The sequence below is a fragment of the Crocuta crocuta genome, unplaced genomic scaffold (assembly GCF_008692635.1).
Source record: "Crocuta crocuta isolate KB4526 unplaced genomic scaffold, BGI_CrCroc_1.0 scaffold131, whole genome shotgun sequence".
Lineage (NCBI taxonomy): Eukaryota > Metazoa > Chordata > Mammalia > Carnivora > Hyaenidae > Crocuta > Crocuta crocuta.
The window spans coordinates 4,277,429-4,295,280 of NW_027528977.1; the positions used below are offsets into that span (position 1 = coordinate 4,277,429).

The 17,852-nt window shown below is 41.4% G+C and overlaps 1 protein-coding gene and 1 long non-coding RNA gene across 5 annotated transcripts in view; one reads left to right on the forward strand and one right to left on the reverse strand.

Annotated features, from left to right (window-relative positions):
• Positions 1-908: 908 nt before the first annotated feature.
• EFNA5 (ephrin A5) overlaps positions 909-17,852 on the reverse strand; it is a 283,690-nt gene continuing 266,746 nt past the window's right edge. Inside the window, exons 3-5 of one of the 2 annotated variants that reach the window (XM_077757158.1) lie at positions 11,075-11,140; positions 10,594-10,674; positions 909-5,381 (exon numbers count right to left, since the gene is read on the reverse strand). In XM_077757158.1, the coding sequence (XP_077613284.1) occupies positions 5,260-5,381; positions 10,594-10,674; positions 11,075-11,140 (269 nt within the window). In that variant the 3' untranslated portion in view covers positions 909-5,259. The remainder of the gene's footprint in view (positions 5,382-10,593; positions 10,675-11,074; positions 11,141-17,852) is intronic. The other variant, XM_077757160.1, reaches the window with a different exon arrangement.
• The window catches only part of LOC144225915 (uncharacterized), a 35,291-nt gene continuing 33,028 nt past the window's right edge, over positions 15,590-17,852 (forward strand). For all 3 annotated transcript variants that reach the window (XR_013333469.1, XR_013333468.1, XR_013333470.1), the window contains exon 1: positions 15,590-15,845. This is a non-coding gene — a long non-coding RNA (uncharacterized LOC144225915). The remainder of the gene's footprint in view (positions 15,846-17,852) is intronic.

Genomic DNA, 17,852 nt, shown 5'->3' on the forward strand with positions numbered 1-17,852 from the left:
ATTGCTTTTTTTTTTTTTTTTTTTTAAATGAGCGTTCCTCATTCTCTAAAGCTGTCATTCTTCATTAGCAAAAAAAGGTTACAGTAAGTTATAATTAGTGTTTAGCACCCCGTCAAATAATTAAGTATAATAAAAGGCTTTCAATGAGTTTAATGTTAACATGGTATAATTAAAGCCAAGTCTTGAAATGCATTAGTTGTCTACTATGTCAGATATTTGATGCTTTTTCCCTCTACAGATGTGATTTTCAAATTGTGCTTATCGTAATGTCATCAAAGACAAAAACGCACATGACTCAGATGCAAAATGGGCTTTGCAGTGCCCAGCAAGGGCAATATTCAGAAAACGAAATCACTTACAGAATTAGTTTATTTACTGATAAAGAAACGGAGTCCCAAAGATACTGTGTGACTTGCCCAAGATCACAAGCTGGTAAGTTTATTCTTCCTGGACAGGGGGGATTTGATGCTCAGTGTCATACTGGAGTGCCTATTACTGCCTTCATTATTTCTCTGAAGTATGGGATGTTTGCTGGAAAAACATTCATTTTGTCTTTATTTTGATGGGGTGAAAAACTACACGAAGTGATAGAATATAATTTTTGTACTTAGCTCTTAATATATATATTTAAGTGGTTTTAGGATGCAGGGCTTTGCCATAGCACCTGTTTTAAGGCTCAGATACAGAGACAAGGCTTGAATCTCACCATTTTCTCATCAGAATAACTGGAATGTGCCCAGATAGTTGGCTACTTCTGACCCTGCATTCTTTGAGCTTCTCAGGCCTTCTTTTATGTGTATCGTATTATCTTGTCTATCCACAAAGATTTTGAAAAATGAGCAGAGTACAAGTAGCCCCTGAAGTAAAGGAGTCATTCAAGGAACAAAGAAGTAGAAGGAGGGCTCCAATTAAAATGATGAAAATCTTTAATTTTTATTTAGGTATACTTGTACGGACACGTGTATATACAAATACAGATTGTATGGATTGGTTTGTGTGTGGGTTTTGTTTTTTTTTTTTACATTTACGTTTATATAATGTCAGCATTTCAAAACAGCACTCGATGAGTAAGTGCAAAGGAACTGCAAAGCAGGGCAGTACAAGCACAGGACCACACGGAGCTGGACTTCACACCCAGACGCACACACAATGAGTGGCTTCAATGGGGTGTCAAGAGTAAGCATGGAAAGCGGATTTTGACTCATGGGTAACCTCCAACATGCCAGCATCTATTAAACTGTACAGACAACGGGAGCAAGCCCATTGTAGGGAGATTTGTCTCACATCCGAGCAGCTCTTGGGCAAATGCATGGGAAAAACTCAGCGATGCCAAACCAGAGACAGACCTGCCCATTCACGGTTCTGAGGGAAAATAAAACGTGGGCGGAAGGCAAGAGACAAAAAAAAACAAAAACAAAAACAAAAAACAAGAAACAAAAGGGGTGGTCGTGGTAAGCAAACGGGGGTGTTGGTGGAGGTGGTTTTCAAAAGAAAAGAACGACTGACCACAGCTCTGAGAGCAATGAATGGAGGGCAATTTAAACTGTTGTATTAATTTTGGAGAAACTAATAAAAATGGCTGCTGCCGCTGCTAAGGCACCAGAGAAAAACAAAGTCCCTGAAAATCCACAGGTACTGTGTGACTCTTCCTTTCACAATGACCTAGGGAAACAGCTCCCATTTAACTTTCCTAAATGGACTGGCTTGAAACCTTTCCCATGCTTGGGCCGCATGTGATACTGGCACCTCTTCCTGGGGAAAAACGAAAGTCTATGAAAACCACCGCAAACAGAAAACCGAACCGAAATCCAGAACTCTTTCTAAATTCCTAAACCTTTTTAAGCCAACATGCTGGGCGAGGAAGAACACCACAGGGCTCCAACATCAGACCTTGAAAACAGTGAGGATAAAATATTGATCAAAAACGTCCTGTTGTTCCAGGTCCTGAGATGATGGAGTCATACGACTGGGCAGGTGATGACCACACACGAGTCCTGTATGGAGCAGTGTCTCAGCCATTTGTGACTCTTCTTAGCCACGTACACACTGGATGTTTCAAAGCCTCAATGCATGTTTTGTATCCTGAAAGACTATTGTTCTCACTTACAAAAGACATAAGAATCAAATTAATACTTTATTATCAAACACTATATACAACAGAGGTCGCTAAGAATACAGAATTTAAAGAACGTATTTTTTTTTTTTTTTTTTTTAATGTTTTACTTTTCTTTTCCTCTGCCACCCAAGAAAGTACAGTACAAAACAATAGTCTAAACTAACACGAACTGTTACCTGGTCTATTAAAGGATACACGGTATCCACTAAACAGACAGATCCTTATTTCCCTGCTTCATGTTGCAAAGCCCTTGGCAACCAGGGGCAAAGGTCGCTGGGGTTTGACTAACTGGGGCTGAGAGGCGGCTAGGGCTGCCCTTCAGACTTTTGAGTTGTTTTTTTGAATTAAAAGCTGCTACGAAATTGCATCGACATCCTCCTGAGCCCCCAGAGGGTTGTAACACCACCATAAAAGGCCACCAGCCCTTTCTGGACAAGATGAAAACTGTCCGATACCAATTCATTTTCTTGGAAACCCCGTGGCAAGCGTTACCTACAATTACATCACTTAAAGGTAGAGAAGCACACTGTCTACTGGTGTGGATAGTCTTGCTTTTTTTTTTTTTTTTTCTTTTTTAAACTTAATTTGTAGTGGCATGATGAAGTAAAGGGGTCTAATTTCACTGTGAAAAATGAAAGACAATGGCAGAGAGGGCCATGAGTAATTATTTTATCATTTGTTAGAGACAAATGCTAGCAAAACCACAGAAGTCACCATTTCTAAAATGAAATTAGCACTGCTAATGTAGTTATGACTAACTGGAATCATTATAGGATCATTTGATTTCCTTGTGGTTATAGAACATGCAGTATTATTTTGGTTCTGACTATTGATCCATTTTAGAAGGTATCCGCCCCCCCACCCCCACTCAAATCCCACTGGACCAACAAAGCCTGTAACTATTCATAAAAAGAAGTATTACTGGGTATTACTGAGAGTGTTGAGCATATAAAGAGTTAAAGGAGGAAAAAAAAGAATCCAATGCTGTGAACTTTTGTTTCAGTGAAATGGTGGCTGCCTTCTGTGACAAGACTCTGCCACTCCAGAGAAGTTCCTGATGTCTGGGGGAACAGCATTGATGTTGTCTGTGAGGCCAGCAACCCCACTCCCATGGTTCCAAGTGTGAACAGACCCGGCAGTAACATCCATTCCAAATGGATCAGGTAAGCCCAGATTACATTTCAACATGTGTACAACTCTCTAGGGTGCAAGTGCCTTTACAGCTGCCTTTCATTCATTCACATCTTTTTCTAATTCAGAACTACTCACAATTCGTAGCAAATTCCCATTCATAAAGTCTGTCCATGCTGTGACCCCTCTCTTTTTTTCATCTAGACATTGTAAAAGACAAATACATATTTTTAAAAAGCCTTATTTTGCTGGGCTGCTTCCAACTTTTCACATATTACATAATCACGGCATTCAGTTTTTTTATTTTGAAAGGCATGGTTTCTCTTGACATGTTGTGCAATAGTAAAAAGGCTAGATTTCTTTTCACTGGTCAGGCACCTTCCCGTCTAGGCTTTGGAGCTCAAAGTTTGTGACAGCCTCGCCAGTAGTAACCCCCAAGCTTGTATTTCCTGGTAATCAACTGGAAATGTCCCTTGTTGGCCATGCTAAGATTCCTCAAACAGGGTCATCTTGCGTTTATTCTCCTTCTGCCCCACCCCCACAATGAAACAAGATAGCCCCCTATAGTTCTAAATGTATCAAGGGATACCACTTTTTTCTCACAAGTTTAAATAGGACAAGCATATATACTCACTCTCAGCATAAAGTATATCTAAATAATGTATTTTCTATTCTAGTGGATTTTTAAAAAAATATTTTGTTAAAGTCTTTGGGACTCCATCTTGTTTATCTCCCACAGATAAACACATGTTCCCCCTACGCTTCAGGCTGTGTCAGAAAGGGAAAGAATATAAAATCAACACTTGAAATTTTTTTATTCCAAACTTTGGAATTTTTATTCCAAATTTCCCTTTAGCCCTCCCAAGTAGTGCTGACTGACTCTCCTGGTGACAGGGGTGTGTTTCTGAGCCCCTGCAGGTGTGGAGTGTGGAGCAAAACGTGGGTCCTAGGGTGGGAGTCGGGGAAAGGCCACAGCACACTGGCGCTCCAGCAAAGCCAAATCACATCTCCTCTGGCCACTGACCTCCTTTCCTTGGTATATTGTCCCCCAGAGAAGTATCCAAAGCTATTCCATTATACACTCATCAACCCTGGCTTGTCAGCCTTGGGGAAGGTCACTTTATTCATAAAAATGCCTCTTTGAGTTTCTTTAAAAAAAAAAAAAAAATTGTAGCACCATGGTGATCTGTAGTCAAAGGAAAAAAAAAAAACCTGGTGTGCATTGCCCAGTCACCAAAAAAAGTAGAGGCACTCACACATACACACCCCCACCAAACCTAGTTTTTCTGTTCTCACACTTGTTCTGTGCTAGCATTCCCGCACCTGACCTGCTTTCTAGAAAAAAAGGCTTCTTTCATGGAGCGCAAGTTTTGCCATCAAGAATGCTTTAAGACAGTCATCTTAAAACAAAACAAAAAGCCCAGTGTGTCAACCTTCTAGAAGCCTGTTCCTTTATATACTCCTAGAGGAAAGGGTGTAATATTATATCTATTCTTAATACCCCCCCCTCTGGACTCGACACGGTGACACGATGCCCTCCACGATCAGCTTACAGTTGTGAATGAGAAGGCATACATATCGTATGGGAGAGCATAACCCCCCTGGGCCTTGCCCTCCCTCGCTACATCTGCCACTATTCGTCCTCATCCGTACACCGCTGACACAGGACGCTAACGGAGGTGGGCTCTGAGAGGAGAACGCACAGGCGCTGACGACCACGGGTGTCACTGTGACAATTTGGCATTTTCATCTGGAGTCCATTTAATTTGGGAGAGGTGAGAGAAGGGCAAGGGCAAGGGCTGGGGGTGGGGTGGGGCAGGGGAGCAGCCACTACTTTAGCCCCTCCTGGCCCCAAGTTGTTGCTTAGAATTCAGGCTCAAAGAAAGAAAGAAAAAAATCTGACATCTGCCAAAAACCACTAACAAGTCCCTTCTTGGGATGAGCAGTTAGGTGGATCTCTGGTGTTCCAAGACCCTGATGTTCTCTGTGACAGGTGACGGGAGGAGACTGTGCTATAACGTCAAAAGCATCGCCAGGAGGAACAGTAGGATTGCCAAAAGGCGGCTGGGTATCCTTGGGGTCTGTGCCGCGTTCTCACCGCGGGATGGCTCGGCTGACTCATGTACGGTGTCATCTGTTCAAATAGAAAGCACACATTCCAATGAGATTTCACATCCTTAATAACTCTCTTGCAGCAGCCTGCTGTTAACAGACCTCGCCACCCTCTGCAAAGTAGGGTAATGAACCCTGTGCCACCATTGACTTTCATGTCTGCATAATCACTCATTATTTACAGCAAACAAAGGAGAAGCAGAGAAAATTGGACTTTTTCAGCAATATTACTACTTTCCTCAAAAACTGAGGGGGGAATAATTGTACACAGACTGTGACTTCTGGCATGTGATCTCTTTTGGATGGCTAGCTAACACACCTTGCACAAAGCTGAGATATCTGAATGTACCTTACAACCCAAGATGCCACGGAGAAGCAAGTACCATGGTTGGCAGGGGAGGCTGCATTTATTTGGCGTGTTGGTGGTTGACCAGAATGGGCTGCCCATTGCCCGTTTTCTAGCTGGTTCATAGGATTAGTGTTGAATGCCTGGCTGTTGGGTTACCTCTGTGAATTTTCAGATTAGAAAACTTAAATGCCCAAACCGTATTTACATAACTACACATAATGCCCACTATACCTCAATAAATGGTGCCCACTCGTTTGCCTACAACTGGAAATCAATTATGGTGCTATTTCCGTTACAAACCCTGTTTCTCCAGGATTAAGTTACTTGAACTTGACTGTTTTTATTTTTATCAGGCTGAAGCTTGGCACAGAAATTATCAGCGTGGATGCAAATTTTCCTCTAAATAAAATGGATTAAGTGAGGTAAGCTTCTTTTATTTAGCTATCAAGTGTTCCACGAGGCTGCCTCTGACTTTGGATAGCCTTCCTGATCTGCATGATTAACAGGCCTAACTTTGAAACGGGAACTTTGCAGCAATTAGTACCCAAAGATAGATTGGAGGCTTGCCTAGGAGCCGTGCTTTGCTCCAGTTTTGTCTGTCTTCCTCCTTCCTCCTGGCCTAACTTGTGCTTTTAGACTACGTGTTCTCTGAACTACACGTTCTGGGGGCAAAGGGTGGGGTTCAGGGGTAGATTTTATTTCAGTATCAGGGGGCCTTCCTCTAAGAGCACAGAGCCTATCATCTTGTATTCACTCAATGGTCAATCAGAGAGTGGAAACAAGTGAGACTCGAGTGACTTGGGTCACTTTTGTAGACCTCAAAGGATAATCCCTAGATATCCCTGCAGGACCCACCTAGAACCCCTTAATGGACCATTAATTCAAACTCCTTTAGATCTTCCTACCACATGTCACAAGAAGGCGGTTTTCTTTTTCACTAGGTATCCTCACCATCACACTCCCTATTCTTTGTCCTGAAGTGACCACTTTTCAGGCTCACGGGCTGGCCCTGCTTCAGACACGCTCAGGTAGGCCGTTTCCGTTCATCACATTCATTCCCACTATGAACTAGGCAATATATCCTGGCTGCATCCAGGCTCTGCCCTGCAGTGCTCTTAGCACTTGAGCCCATCCTCACGTAGAAGCTCCTGCATCTCTGTCAGGTCTGCTCCCCTGTCCTGGACCTTAGCAAACCTGCATGAACTGGCTCTTCACTTAAAAGATCAGAAAAGGTTAGGAAGCAAGAATGGGAAGTTAAATGGATACAGAGGAAAAAAATTATAAAGCCCCACGTGGTGCAGCCAACGACTTGCAGACTCTTCTCCTCTGTTCTTCATCAGCCTTGCAAATGTCTTAAATCTGTAGTGAACAGGAATTAGACATAAATGCCCCGAATAGTCCTGAAATTAAAATCCAGATCACCTCAAGAGCATCAATGTGTTGTCACATCAGAACAATAGAGCACTTCAGGTTTCATTTGTAACAACCAGAAACCCTGAGGTTTCCAGATTTCACTTTGAAATACCATTTATTTATACACCTGAAATTACATCAGATACTGGGTTCTTCTCCATCTTCTTTTTACTACCATAGTCCCCACCCCTCTTCCTTGTGAACTGTGGCTGTATACTGACGAAAGGCACTTAAGTCACACACAGGTGCTGAGTGTGCCCTGGAAGGAGAGCTGCCCTCCCTGGCCCTCTGCGATGCTCGGCAAGGTCTAGCCAGGGCTCCAGGCAGCACAAGCCAGGGTGAATGACCTTGAGGGGCACTGAGAGGAGGAAAGCTTCTGTTTTACCTACAAGTGAAACATGAGGTTACCTGTACATTTCAGTCTTATAATTGTGGGTCAAGCTTTGGAAGTAACTCTTCTCTAAACAACTAACCAGTTAAGTACCACTTTGCCCTCAGAGGGGAAAATCTCTGCCTTCAGGGCATCGTGGTTCTTCTCTTCTCTCTGTAACAGGCTGGTTCTGGCTCAGGATTCTACAAAGCATCCTTGGATTATAGCGGGGCCTCACTGTTGGAAGATTCCATGGCCCCTGAGAAGCAAAAGGAGCAACTGGCTGTCACTTGGGTAAGTCTGAGCAATTCCAAAATTCTAAGGAGGAATTCCCAAGCAAAATCTACCCCGCTGGAAATCACATCTAAACACCAGAGAATTTCTAACACTCCTAATGGTGACTGTAGCTTAAAAGCAGAAAATATTCCTCCTCTGAAACCGAATCAAGCCTTGCCGCCTGCCTGCGAGGATTCTACAATATGTGGGTTTCAATGTTAATTGAGAAAACACTAGCAATATTTTGGGAGCATATTATGTGGCATATGTCTGCCCTGAGATCATCTTGTATCCCTGATGATAGGAAACTGGCAGGCAGAGTGTGCAAGCAAACAAAACAGACAAATACATTCCAAAGACAGGTGAATTAGTACACATTACGGAGAACATGCAGTGGGATCCTTCCAGGCTTTCTGCATTCATAAAGTCTAGGTCTGTACTCAGACATTCAGCCCAGTGGTGCAAAGCCACAAGTCTACTGAACTTGATGAGGAATAAGATGAACTACTCAAATTTACTACTGCATTCATATAGCCAGGGACGGTAGCCCAACCTTGTCATAACTTTTTAGTGAAGATGCTCACCAGAAAGCCCTTAAATAGGCACGACTGACTCAACGAGCTTTTCTCTCACGGATACCTATGCATGTGCACCCACATTTCCACTCTCCAACGCATGCACGCACACACACACACCACATTCTGTCAAACTTCTGCAAACTTCCATCAGTTCTATGTGCATAGATTCAGGGGGCATCATGGATGTTAAATGCTCAGTGAAAAAGAGCCTTTTCCCCAAAGACAGTGAAATATGCTCACGTATGAATGCATCTTAATATCTTGCATTTTACCATTAAATTCAAAGGTAATTTTCCTAATGTAGAATAGTCCTCAGCGTAGCTACTGGTTACCAGAGAAGAACACGCAATCTATTATTTCTAAACAGCCTCTTGCTTTCTTGATAGGCAATGAAATTTACCTGGAAACAAGATTACTGGAAAGATATGCCTACATCTGCCACAATATGCATAAAAAATTCTAATCCCGGATAACTTATGCTTACAACTTATGCCTTACTGTGCTGCTCATTCCATAACTGGCTTACTGAGAAATGCAAAACATGTATGTTTATGAACATCTACATTTCTGCTGACTGTAAGCAAACCCTACTTTTATACTCACGTTGGAACAGGAGTTGAGAAATCTGAATATTAAATTTGGATCAGTTTTGAACTAGTGATGCAGCCTGGACAAGTCTCAGTTATCAAGGGAAGAGTACAGATTCTGTGGTCCTTAGGAGAGAGCCCTAACTCATAGATCCTGTGATGGACCAAGTCCTCAGGCTTGTGAGGAGTCTTGTACCATGAAAAGAACCAGTAATGCTTCTAGATTTCCAGGACACAATTACAACGTCTCCATGTAGACACTCATTCCTGGCAACTTTTTAAAGCAGCTAACTGATCCCTGGATTGCCAAGAAGGCCTCTCAGAGCTTTCTTGTTCACACCTCCCATTTGTGCTGGGATAAGATACCTGCCTTAGAAAAACAAGAATGCTTGGGGCGGGGGGGGGGGGGGAACACCTAACTCTTAATGTGAAAGCTATTCTGTGTCCTCAGGCACCACAATTACTCAGGGTAAGTTTCCCTAAGACTCACTGATTGTTCTAGTAACAGTATTCCAAAGATAAAGTGGACTATACACAGTGCTTTAATTTCTAGAACCATAGGAAAGAAGAAGTGCCACTACAGATAGACGGAAAAAAGGTCTCTGTTCACACAAGGTCGGGGGGAGCACTCATCTTTCGGTGAAGAAGAAATAATTTTAATTCCATTAAGCTTTGAGAGGGTTGTGGGAGCTGGGTAAGGAAACCAGTCAAGATCTCAAGCCAAATAGGGCAAAGAGAGGGAAACTACAGGAAGATAGACATATGGGGGCATCAAGGTACAATCCTCACTGCACAGTGGATACAGGACTCCTATCCCTGAAAATCAGTCTAGTTACATTTCTAACCAAATGGATAGTGTCCAGCACCATTTTATACTCAGTACACTACAGTGTAAATACTTTGAGTGCTTTTGTGGGTTTTATTTTTCTTCAAACACAGGCAAGTACGGGTGTGTGGAAATTAGCGGTAGAAAAAAATGTATCCTTAATAGCTATTTTGCCTCCGCCATCAAGGCTCACATTGCTCGGGACCAATGACTGATAAATTTGTAGGAGCAGCAAGTATGTGAATTGGCGGCGTTGGGCATCATGATTATACTTCTCCAGACCAACTGCTATTGATAACAACAGCACAAATAATATTTGAAATGAAATGAAGGTCTTTAGATCAGTTCAATGATGCACGTGAATTACTAGAGAAAATGAAATATGTTGAATTAGCTGCGATTTTGTGTAATAGTCTTGATTATTTTATCCATAGATTTGGACATAATGTAAAAAAGTTTATAAGCACACACAATAGAAATTTTTCTGTCTTAAAATGAAAACAGATCCATTAATATTCACAGCGATTCACAAGCATGCTCGGAGGATATGGTAAAAAGTAGTGAGATTTTAGCATTCTGATGGGGCTTCTATATTAGGAGCAGTACATCAAACCCATGTCCAAAAAAGAAAGGTCATATTTTATCTAACATGCATTACACGAAGATACTGGAGGAATGAAGTAGAATATACGTAATATTAGCATTGCTAGCAATGAGCAAAAGCAGAGCAACTATAACGTGCAAACATGCGGAGGAGAAGAAGAAAGGAAAAAAAAAGTACGGAAGCACCAGAGAGAGATGCACTTGTTAAAAGAGATTCTCTAAGCATACTAACCTGCTGGTTCTAATGAATTTTCTACTTTGTCGTTAACATCGAAAACACGATCATGAACACCTATAGTTTTCAAACAGCTTTCTATAACAAAAATAGAGATAACAGCCAAATATGTTAGTGAAGACACCCTTAAACTTCTATGTCTTTCTTTTCTTTCTATTTTTTCCTTTAATTTACGTAGAGATTGTTTTACAATCCACGGCATGTATCCAAATGCCAATATTGTTCCCATTTGCTGTGCACGTACAACAGCCTAAGAAACAACAAGTTAGCAACTGCTGTGTACTTAAAAATAAAAGCATCATGAAGAATGATGAGAAAAAATTCGATGAAAACTAAAACATGGATGTTGATATACAAAACAGATACCACACAGGATTTAACAGTAAAAAAAAAAAAAAGTTTTACCGCTGTGAACCAGACCACACAATAAAGCATGCGCAGTGAAGCCACCCTCTGAAGCTCATTCTAGTCCACTTACTTGTTGGTCTCACAAAGACTTTGAGCTTGAGACAGGACCTTCTTCCATTATCTGGGATTGCGGAGGCTGTGGATAAGACAAAACGAGAGAGAGAGGAGAGAACAAAAACATATTATTCTTCATTTTCAAATGTACACGGTCTACAAGAAACGGTTTCCTGACCAACAGGAGCATCTTCCACTCTGATGGAGACTGCCAGAAAGAGCTACTTTCCTGTCCCTATCTTTTCTTTTCCATACAGCAAGACGCCTGCAAGAATGTCGGTAATCTCCAGAAAAATACTTCGGATTTTTAGTTCAAAGGCTCTTCCATTTAACTTGATCTGTTATCAATTTTCTCTAAAATAAGAAGATAGTGCTTGAGCCCTGCGGCCTTCATAGACCTACTCCGCATCTCCTGCAGGGAAAGGGGCCCAAGGTGCAAGTGCTGGCAAAAACCAGTAACAAATAGTTGCAAGGCCAACTTAAACATGACCTATTTTTGCTGGGGAAAGCAAAGCTTTGTCTGTCCTGAAAGCCTGTCTGTCAGTGCTTTGCAGGTAATTCAATTAGAGGTTTTACTCAGAACTTGGCTCTGCATTCTATATGACTAAACCGAGCCCAGCGACTTCCATCACGCTATTATAAGTACAATATGCTATTGAGAAAGCGCTATGGTGCAATGGTACATTTATTTTAAAAATTTTGCCACGGAGAAGGATGGAAGTAATAAAGTGGGCTTACCAAAACATGACAACATGTTTCAAGTTATAATTCATTTGAGGAAGAAACTTTCTTCTCCCAAACTTTCTCTGCATTGGAAAGATTATCTCCCCTCAGTACACACAGCATAACGTCAAAGGGATTTCGAAGGGCGGTAAGACCCTTAACAATCTCATATGTTCACTAGAATGCATTCTAGAAATGACAGAAATTACAGAAACGAGCGCTGCATACTTTCCTCCCTGTGTGTTTGCTTCAAGTGGTTTCTTCAGAAAAATGCAGATGACAGCAATTAAAACTCACATGGCTTACAGTTATTTGGTAACGCCCTTAGTGACAAAGTCAGGAACAGCGTTTCGTATGCTTTCTCTCTCCTTTATCTTTGATCTTTCAGGGTTCCTCACGGGAGCCCAGAAAATGAAAATGCTTAACGCATAGGCAAGGGATTCAAGATGCAAACTCCAAACTAATTTTACACCAGTCTCCTCCGGTAACTCCAGATCCCTGTGCTAGAGAGTTTAGAAATTCACCACCTAAAAGACATCAAGCTGTACAGGACCCCTAGTTTTGCTATTCAACACCTGTTGCAAACTCTTAATTCCAAGACTAAAGTATACAGAAAAGAGGTTTTTGTCCCTCCCCTCCCCCCTCTGACAAGCAGTTAAGAAGTGCTAACAGCTGGCTTTGCTGTAGGCTTTCATTAAATCAAAGTCGGAAAAACTCCCTCTACTGACATTTACAGTAACTAGTGTGTTATTTAGGGCACAATATTTGCACTCTGTGGTTTGATCCAGGAAATGGTGTCCTTCCTCTGGACCCCAACTGCAAATGTGCATGTCACAAATACAGTCTGCACAGGTGACTCCAATTCATTAGAAAAACCATGGGTTCTTGAGATGGTTTATGTCTTATTCATGAAAGGTGGTGTGAAAAGGTGACACGTGGATATTTACACTGCCATTTTATGGATTTTTGAGCTGAGATCAACTCACAGGGAACCTCCTGAACTTGATCTGCCACATGCAGGAACTGCTCGTACCAAAGATACTGCAAGACACCTTCGGCTCGCAGCAGGATCAAGTGTTTAATTACTTCAGTGGGGTACTTTTTGGGCCTTGGTACAAATCTTTCAGATTTATATGCCAGAGAAATCCTGTAAATCCAGGATGGAAAATTCATTGTAGGGCACACTGGAATAACCAAACAGCAAGAGATGATAAGCTGTCTAGGAAAAACTGAAGCTCTCTCACCAGCCCTGAGAGATGGACAGTTGGCCTTGGCTACAGGCTGAGTTACACTCTTCTGTGAATTAAGGATATAAAATTTAAAAAACATGTCAGAAATATGCTCTACTTAAACCTCTTTTCCGCTCTAACTTCTCCATTACATCCTTCTCTCCTAGCACCAGAAAAGCTCTGACAATCACGTGACTGACACTTTATACTATGGCTATTACACTCTAATCCTTAGACAAATTAATGAACAAAGAATAAAAACATATAACGTGAGTACATGATGCAGATGACATTAAATCAGTTAACTCTGCAACCTCTGACCTGAGCTCGTGCAGTCAGTTCTTAACCCTTCCAGCTAACCTGAAATGTAGGACACGCTAGGTCAGTGGTAACTTTGGGTTCCTCATTTGCCACACAGAGAAACAAAACCAAAAGGCATAAAAACTTTTCATGTAAGATTTTAAAAAGAGTCTGGCTTCATTCCATGTTAGCTTCTGGGTTTCTTAACCCCATACTCCCCGGATGACGAATGTAGGATGCCTTTATACTATGTACAAAACACTTTTTTACATTAAAAAAGAACTATTAATTAGGAATATTTGAAGATAAAAGGGTATCTAAAAAGTGCTTCACAGGTCACAAGTAAACAAAAAGCAGTTGACTGAGCATTAAGAACACTGAACAACAGAGGAATTGAAAAATGTAACCATCACAAGTGAAGTTATAAAGAAAATCCTCTCAGGATCAATTATGAGCAAAAAAGAGTTGCAGATGGGCATGAGGGAGTAAAAGCTGAAAATGTGACTGTCTTATTTCAGGAGGTAGGTAATATTAATTCTGATAATTGTAGAGCCACAAGAGTTTATTTATTTATTTTTTTTAAATGTTTTTTTTTTTTAAATTTATTTCTAGGAGAGAGAGAAAGACAGCGTGAGCAGGGCAGGGTCAGAGAGAGAGGGAGTCACAGGCTGAAACAGGCTCCAGGCTCTGAGCTGGCTGTCAGCACAGAGTCCGACGCGGGGCTCGAACCCACGAACCGCGAGATCATGACCTAAGCGAAAGTCAGACGCTTAACCGACTAAGCCACCTAGGCGCCCCGAGCCACAAGAGTTTATAATGGCCAACACTAACTTAATTAAAATAAAATCTTTAACTTCATATGCTCTTTTCCTTAGAAAATTAATCGTGAGCATTTGAAAACTGATAATTACTAACAGCTTCATCCATCCATTCAAATGCTTTAAAACTCCTACTACGTGCCTGCTTCCCTGTTAGGTACTAGGGGTACAAAGGTATGTAAGGCACCCTTTCCCCCTCCTTGTGCGGGTACTTATTTCCAGCCAGGGACATAAATATGAACCATGCAAGGGATCGGGGTGAGAACTGAGGTCTGCATGAATTGCCAGCAAGGCTTTGGGCATGGCCTTAGCTTGGTCTAGGAGTGGGAAGGTGTCCCAGACATGTTTATCAGAGGGAATTTTATCGCCTGCAGAAGCCAATCAACAGGATATGGGACAAAGGAATTAAACCAGTTCCTCCCTTGGGGTGCCTGGGTGGCTCAGTTAGTTGACCTTTCAACTCGGCTCAGGTCATGATCTCATGGTTCCTGAGTTTGAGGCCCGAATCAAGCTCCTCACTGTCCCGCCACCGCACCCCACCCCACCCTACCCCCACCACTCATGCTCTTTCAAAATTGAACAAACACTAAAGACACAAACACATTTCCTCCCTGAGTTGCCACACTGGAGCGTTATCAACCAAAAAGAAGTCTTAACCAGCAACAGATGAAGAACAGCTAGACGTGAACGCTCCCCATAAACATGCATGGTTTTCTAACAGACTTGGTCAAATTAAATTGTGAAATGCAACTCCCGTCTAAAACACTGGCCACATAATCCAAATTCATATCTCTTTATTCAGTTTATTGCTGAAAATGTACATTTGGAGTCCGGAAGCTTGGAGTAGGGATAGGGGGACCATTAAAACAAGCACAACCTCTCATTCCATGCTCTTAATAGAAACTTTTTAAATCATACCACAGGATCCTTTCCCCCTACTCATCTGCCAATACCAATCAAAATGTTACAACACATAATGAAATATAATCTGAGGCTCTTCGGTGTTTAGAGTATCATGCTAATAAGCCCATGAAGGCTGCTTATCTTCAGTCTGTTCCATAACCTCAGACAGGGGTCCCAACTCCAGCCATTCCTGACAACCTGTTTTCTTGGTCTCCTAGGGCTCAGGTAGGCTCAGCTCAGCACGTATCAGCCAATTCGATACATAAAGGGGACCACATTCAATGCCCCCAAAGCAGTACTTCTAGAAGATGTATTTAGCGTTGTAAATATGCACAAAATTCACATCACAATTCACTACAGGTTTACCAACTGGACGTGGCAAGAGTATAATGGTGTCATGCTTTTCATAGGTAGCTTTTGACTTGGCTCCAATTATTCTCCTGAGAGTGGGCTGGGCCTAGTTTTTTTGTTTGTTTGTTTGTTTTTGCTTCTAATGAGTAGAATACAGGAAATGTCATGGGATGTCATTTCTGCGAATATGTTGCAAGAGACTGTGACTTCTTTCTTGCTAGCACTATCTTTCTTGCTCATGAAGCAAGGTGCTATATTGTAAGAATCTCAATGCAGGAGCCCAGTGGCAAGGAACTGAGGGAGACTTCCAGCCACGTGTGTGCAAAGAACTCAATCAGCCAACAATCTGATGAGTGAACCAGAGAGTGAATCCTTCTCAACTGAGCATTTAAATGACTGTTACCTTGTGGTAGATCCAGACGACCCAGCTAAGCCACCCCTGGCTCCCTCACCCACAGAAACTGTGAGTATTAAATGTCTTACTTAGCTGCAAATTTGGGAGTAATTTGTAACAACAGCTAACTGATACAGTGCTGCATAAAAACAACTCTGAGCTATCAAAAGCTTCCCATGGATGACTTGAGTGAGACTTTAAAAGCTAAGACACTGAGGTTTCCTCTCTGAGAAACTGCCATGCCCCTGTTTCCACAGAGCAGCTCCTGCCTTCTTCTGCTCCCATATCTAAACAACTAGATCCCTTGCTAGTTTACTTTTCAAGCTACTGTTACAAGTCCACTTAAACTAGGCCTTCAAGAGAAGTAATTATAAACTGCTGTTGAGGAAATACTACAAGATATATCTATTTGTTTTCACTCCAGCACTTGGTTTTTCATTTTCCTTCCCATGCCACTTAGTTTGTTTTTGCTAATGCAGCCAACCTGTGCCATTCTGTGCAATTATCATGATGTCTCACTTTAACACAAAATATAAACTTAAATCATAAGACAGAATGCCCTTCTTCAAATAGGAGAAATAGATGGAAAGATGAGCTTAAAAACATGTGAACTAAAGGGTGCCTGGGTGACTCAGGCAGTTGAACGTCCAACTTTGGCTCAGGTTATGATCTCGTGGTTCGTGAGCTTGGGCCCCATGTCAGGCTCTGTGCTGACAGCTCTGAGCCTGGAGCCTGCTTCAGATTCCGTGTTTCCCTCTCTCTCTGCTTCTTCCCTGCTCGCACTCTGTCTCTCTCCCCCTCAAAAACGAATAAATGTTAAAAAAGTAAATAAAACCCTGTGAACTAAAAGGACTGTAATAAGTTAAAACTTCTCTCCATATCAAAAAGCTTGTATCAATTATCTTATACACAGGCTATTAAATTAAAAACAAACATTTTGAGATTTCAAGCAACTAAAAGTAATCAAAGCAGCAAACATCCTTCTTTGTGAAGAACTAGAAGCTTAGCAGAAGGGGTGACATACTCTAGCATTTTTTTTTCTCCACAATTTTCGGCCCAATACTGTCTTCATCGATCAACTTGAATATCTCTGCCTAACCTTATTCATTCCCAAATCTTAATTCTAAAAGCCAAAATTCTTCTCCTTTACTGGGTCCCTTGTCAATCTGGGTACTTTGAGAAGTATTTTTAAGAATAGTCAGCCACTTTCTTCTTCCTTTTAAAGAAATGAGTGTGTGTGGGAGCATTAAAAATGCAGTTTTCCATTATGTTTGCCACAGGCAATATTTCTCAATTTGTGAAAGTCAAAAGAAGAGATAGGCTATTAGTTGTTAGCAGAGCCTAGTTCTTTTCTCTGTAGGGTTTCATGTAGTTTAACATACAACACAGATATATGCAAATTAGACCAGGCGACAGCAGAATTAAGCATTAATATTCCTTTCACAAGAAATGCTGAAAAAGTAAAGCCCACTTAAATAAACGGTACTACTGGAAATGTCTTCCAGAATATAATGAATCAAAATCCATTTTGTGTATGTGCAAGGAGGTGGGGAACAGAAGTGGTGGGTATAGGATAGAGATTAACGAAAGCCATATGGACTTCTTGGAAAATGGTTACCAGACCAGAGAATATGTCTTAAAAGTTAGGCCTCTTGTTAGGAAAGACTATCCCAGCAACAATTTGAAACTGGCCATCTGCCCTTTTTTAAAAGGCAGCACAACACCTAATTTTCATATTAAGAACAAAATGACCAGTTATGATGGAATACATTTCACCATTCTACCTTTTGAGATTCAAAACTCACATGTTTTAATAACCTGCTCTTGGCCCCAGGTTTATTAAACTTCTATCCTAAGAGCAACCACAGGAGCTGGCTACATCTGCCCACACCTTTTATCAAACCCCCAGATGTAACACTTGGAAAAGATGTTACTAAGTAAAGGTAGGAACCTTGAAGAAACTTAAAATATCATAAATACTAGAATCTTTGATGGGGCTCTGGGGATGTTTCTTTAAAAAAAAAAAAAAAAAAAAACTAGAAAAGGAAGAGGGGTGTTTCCCACTGTATAATAAGG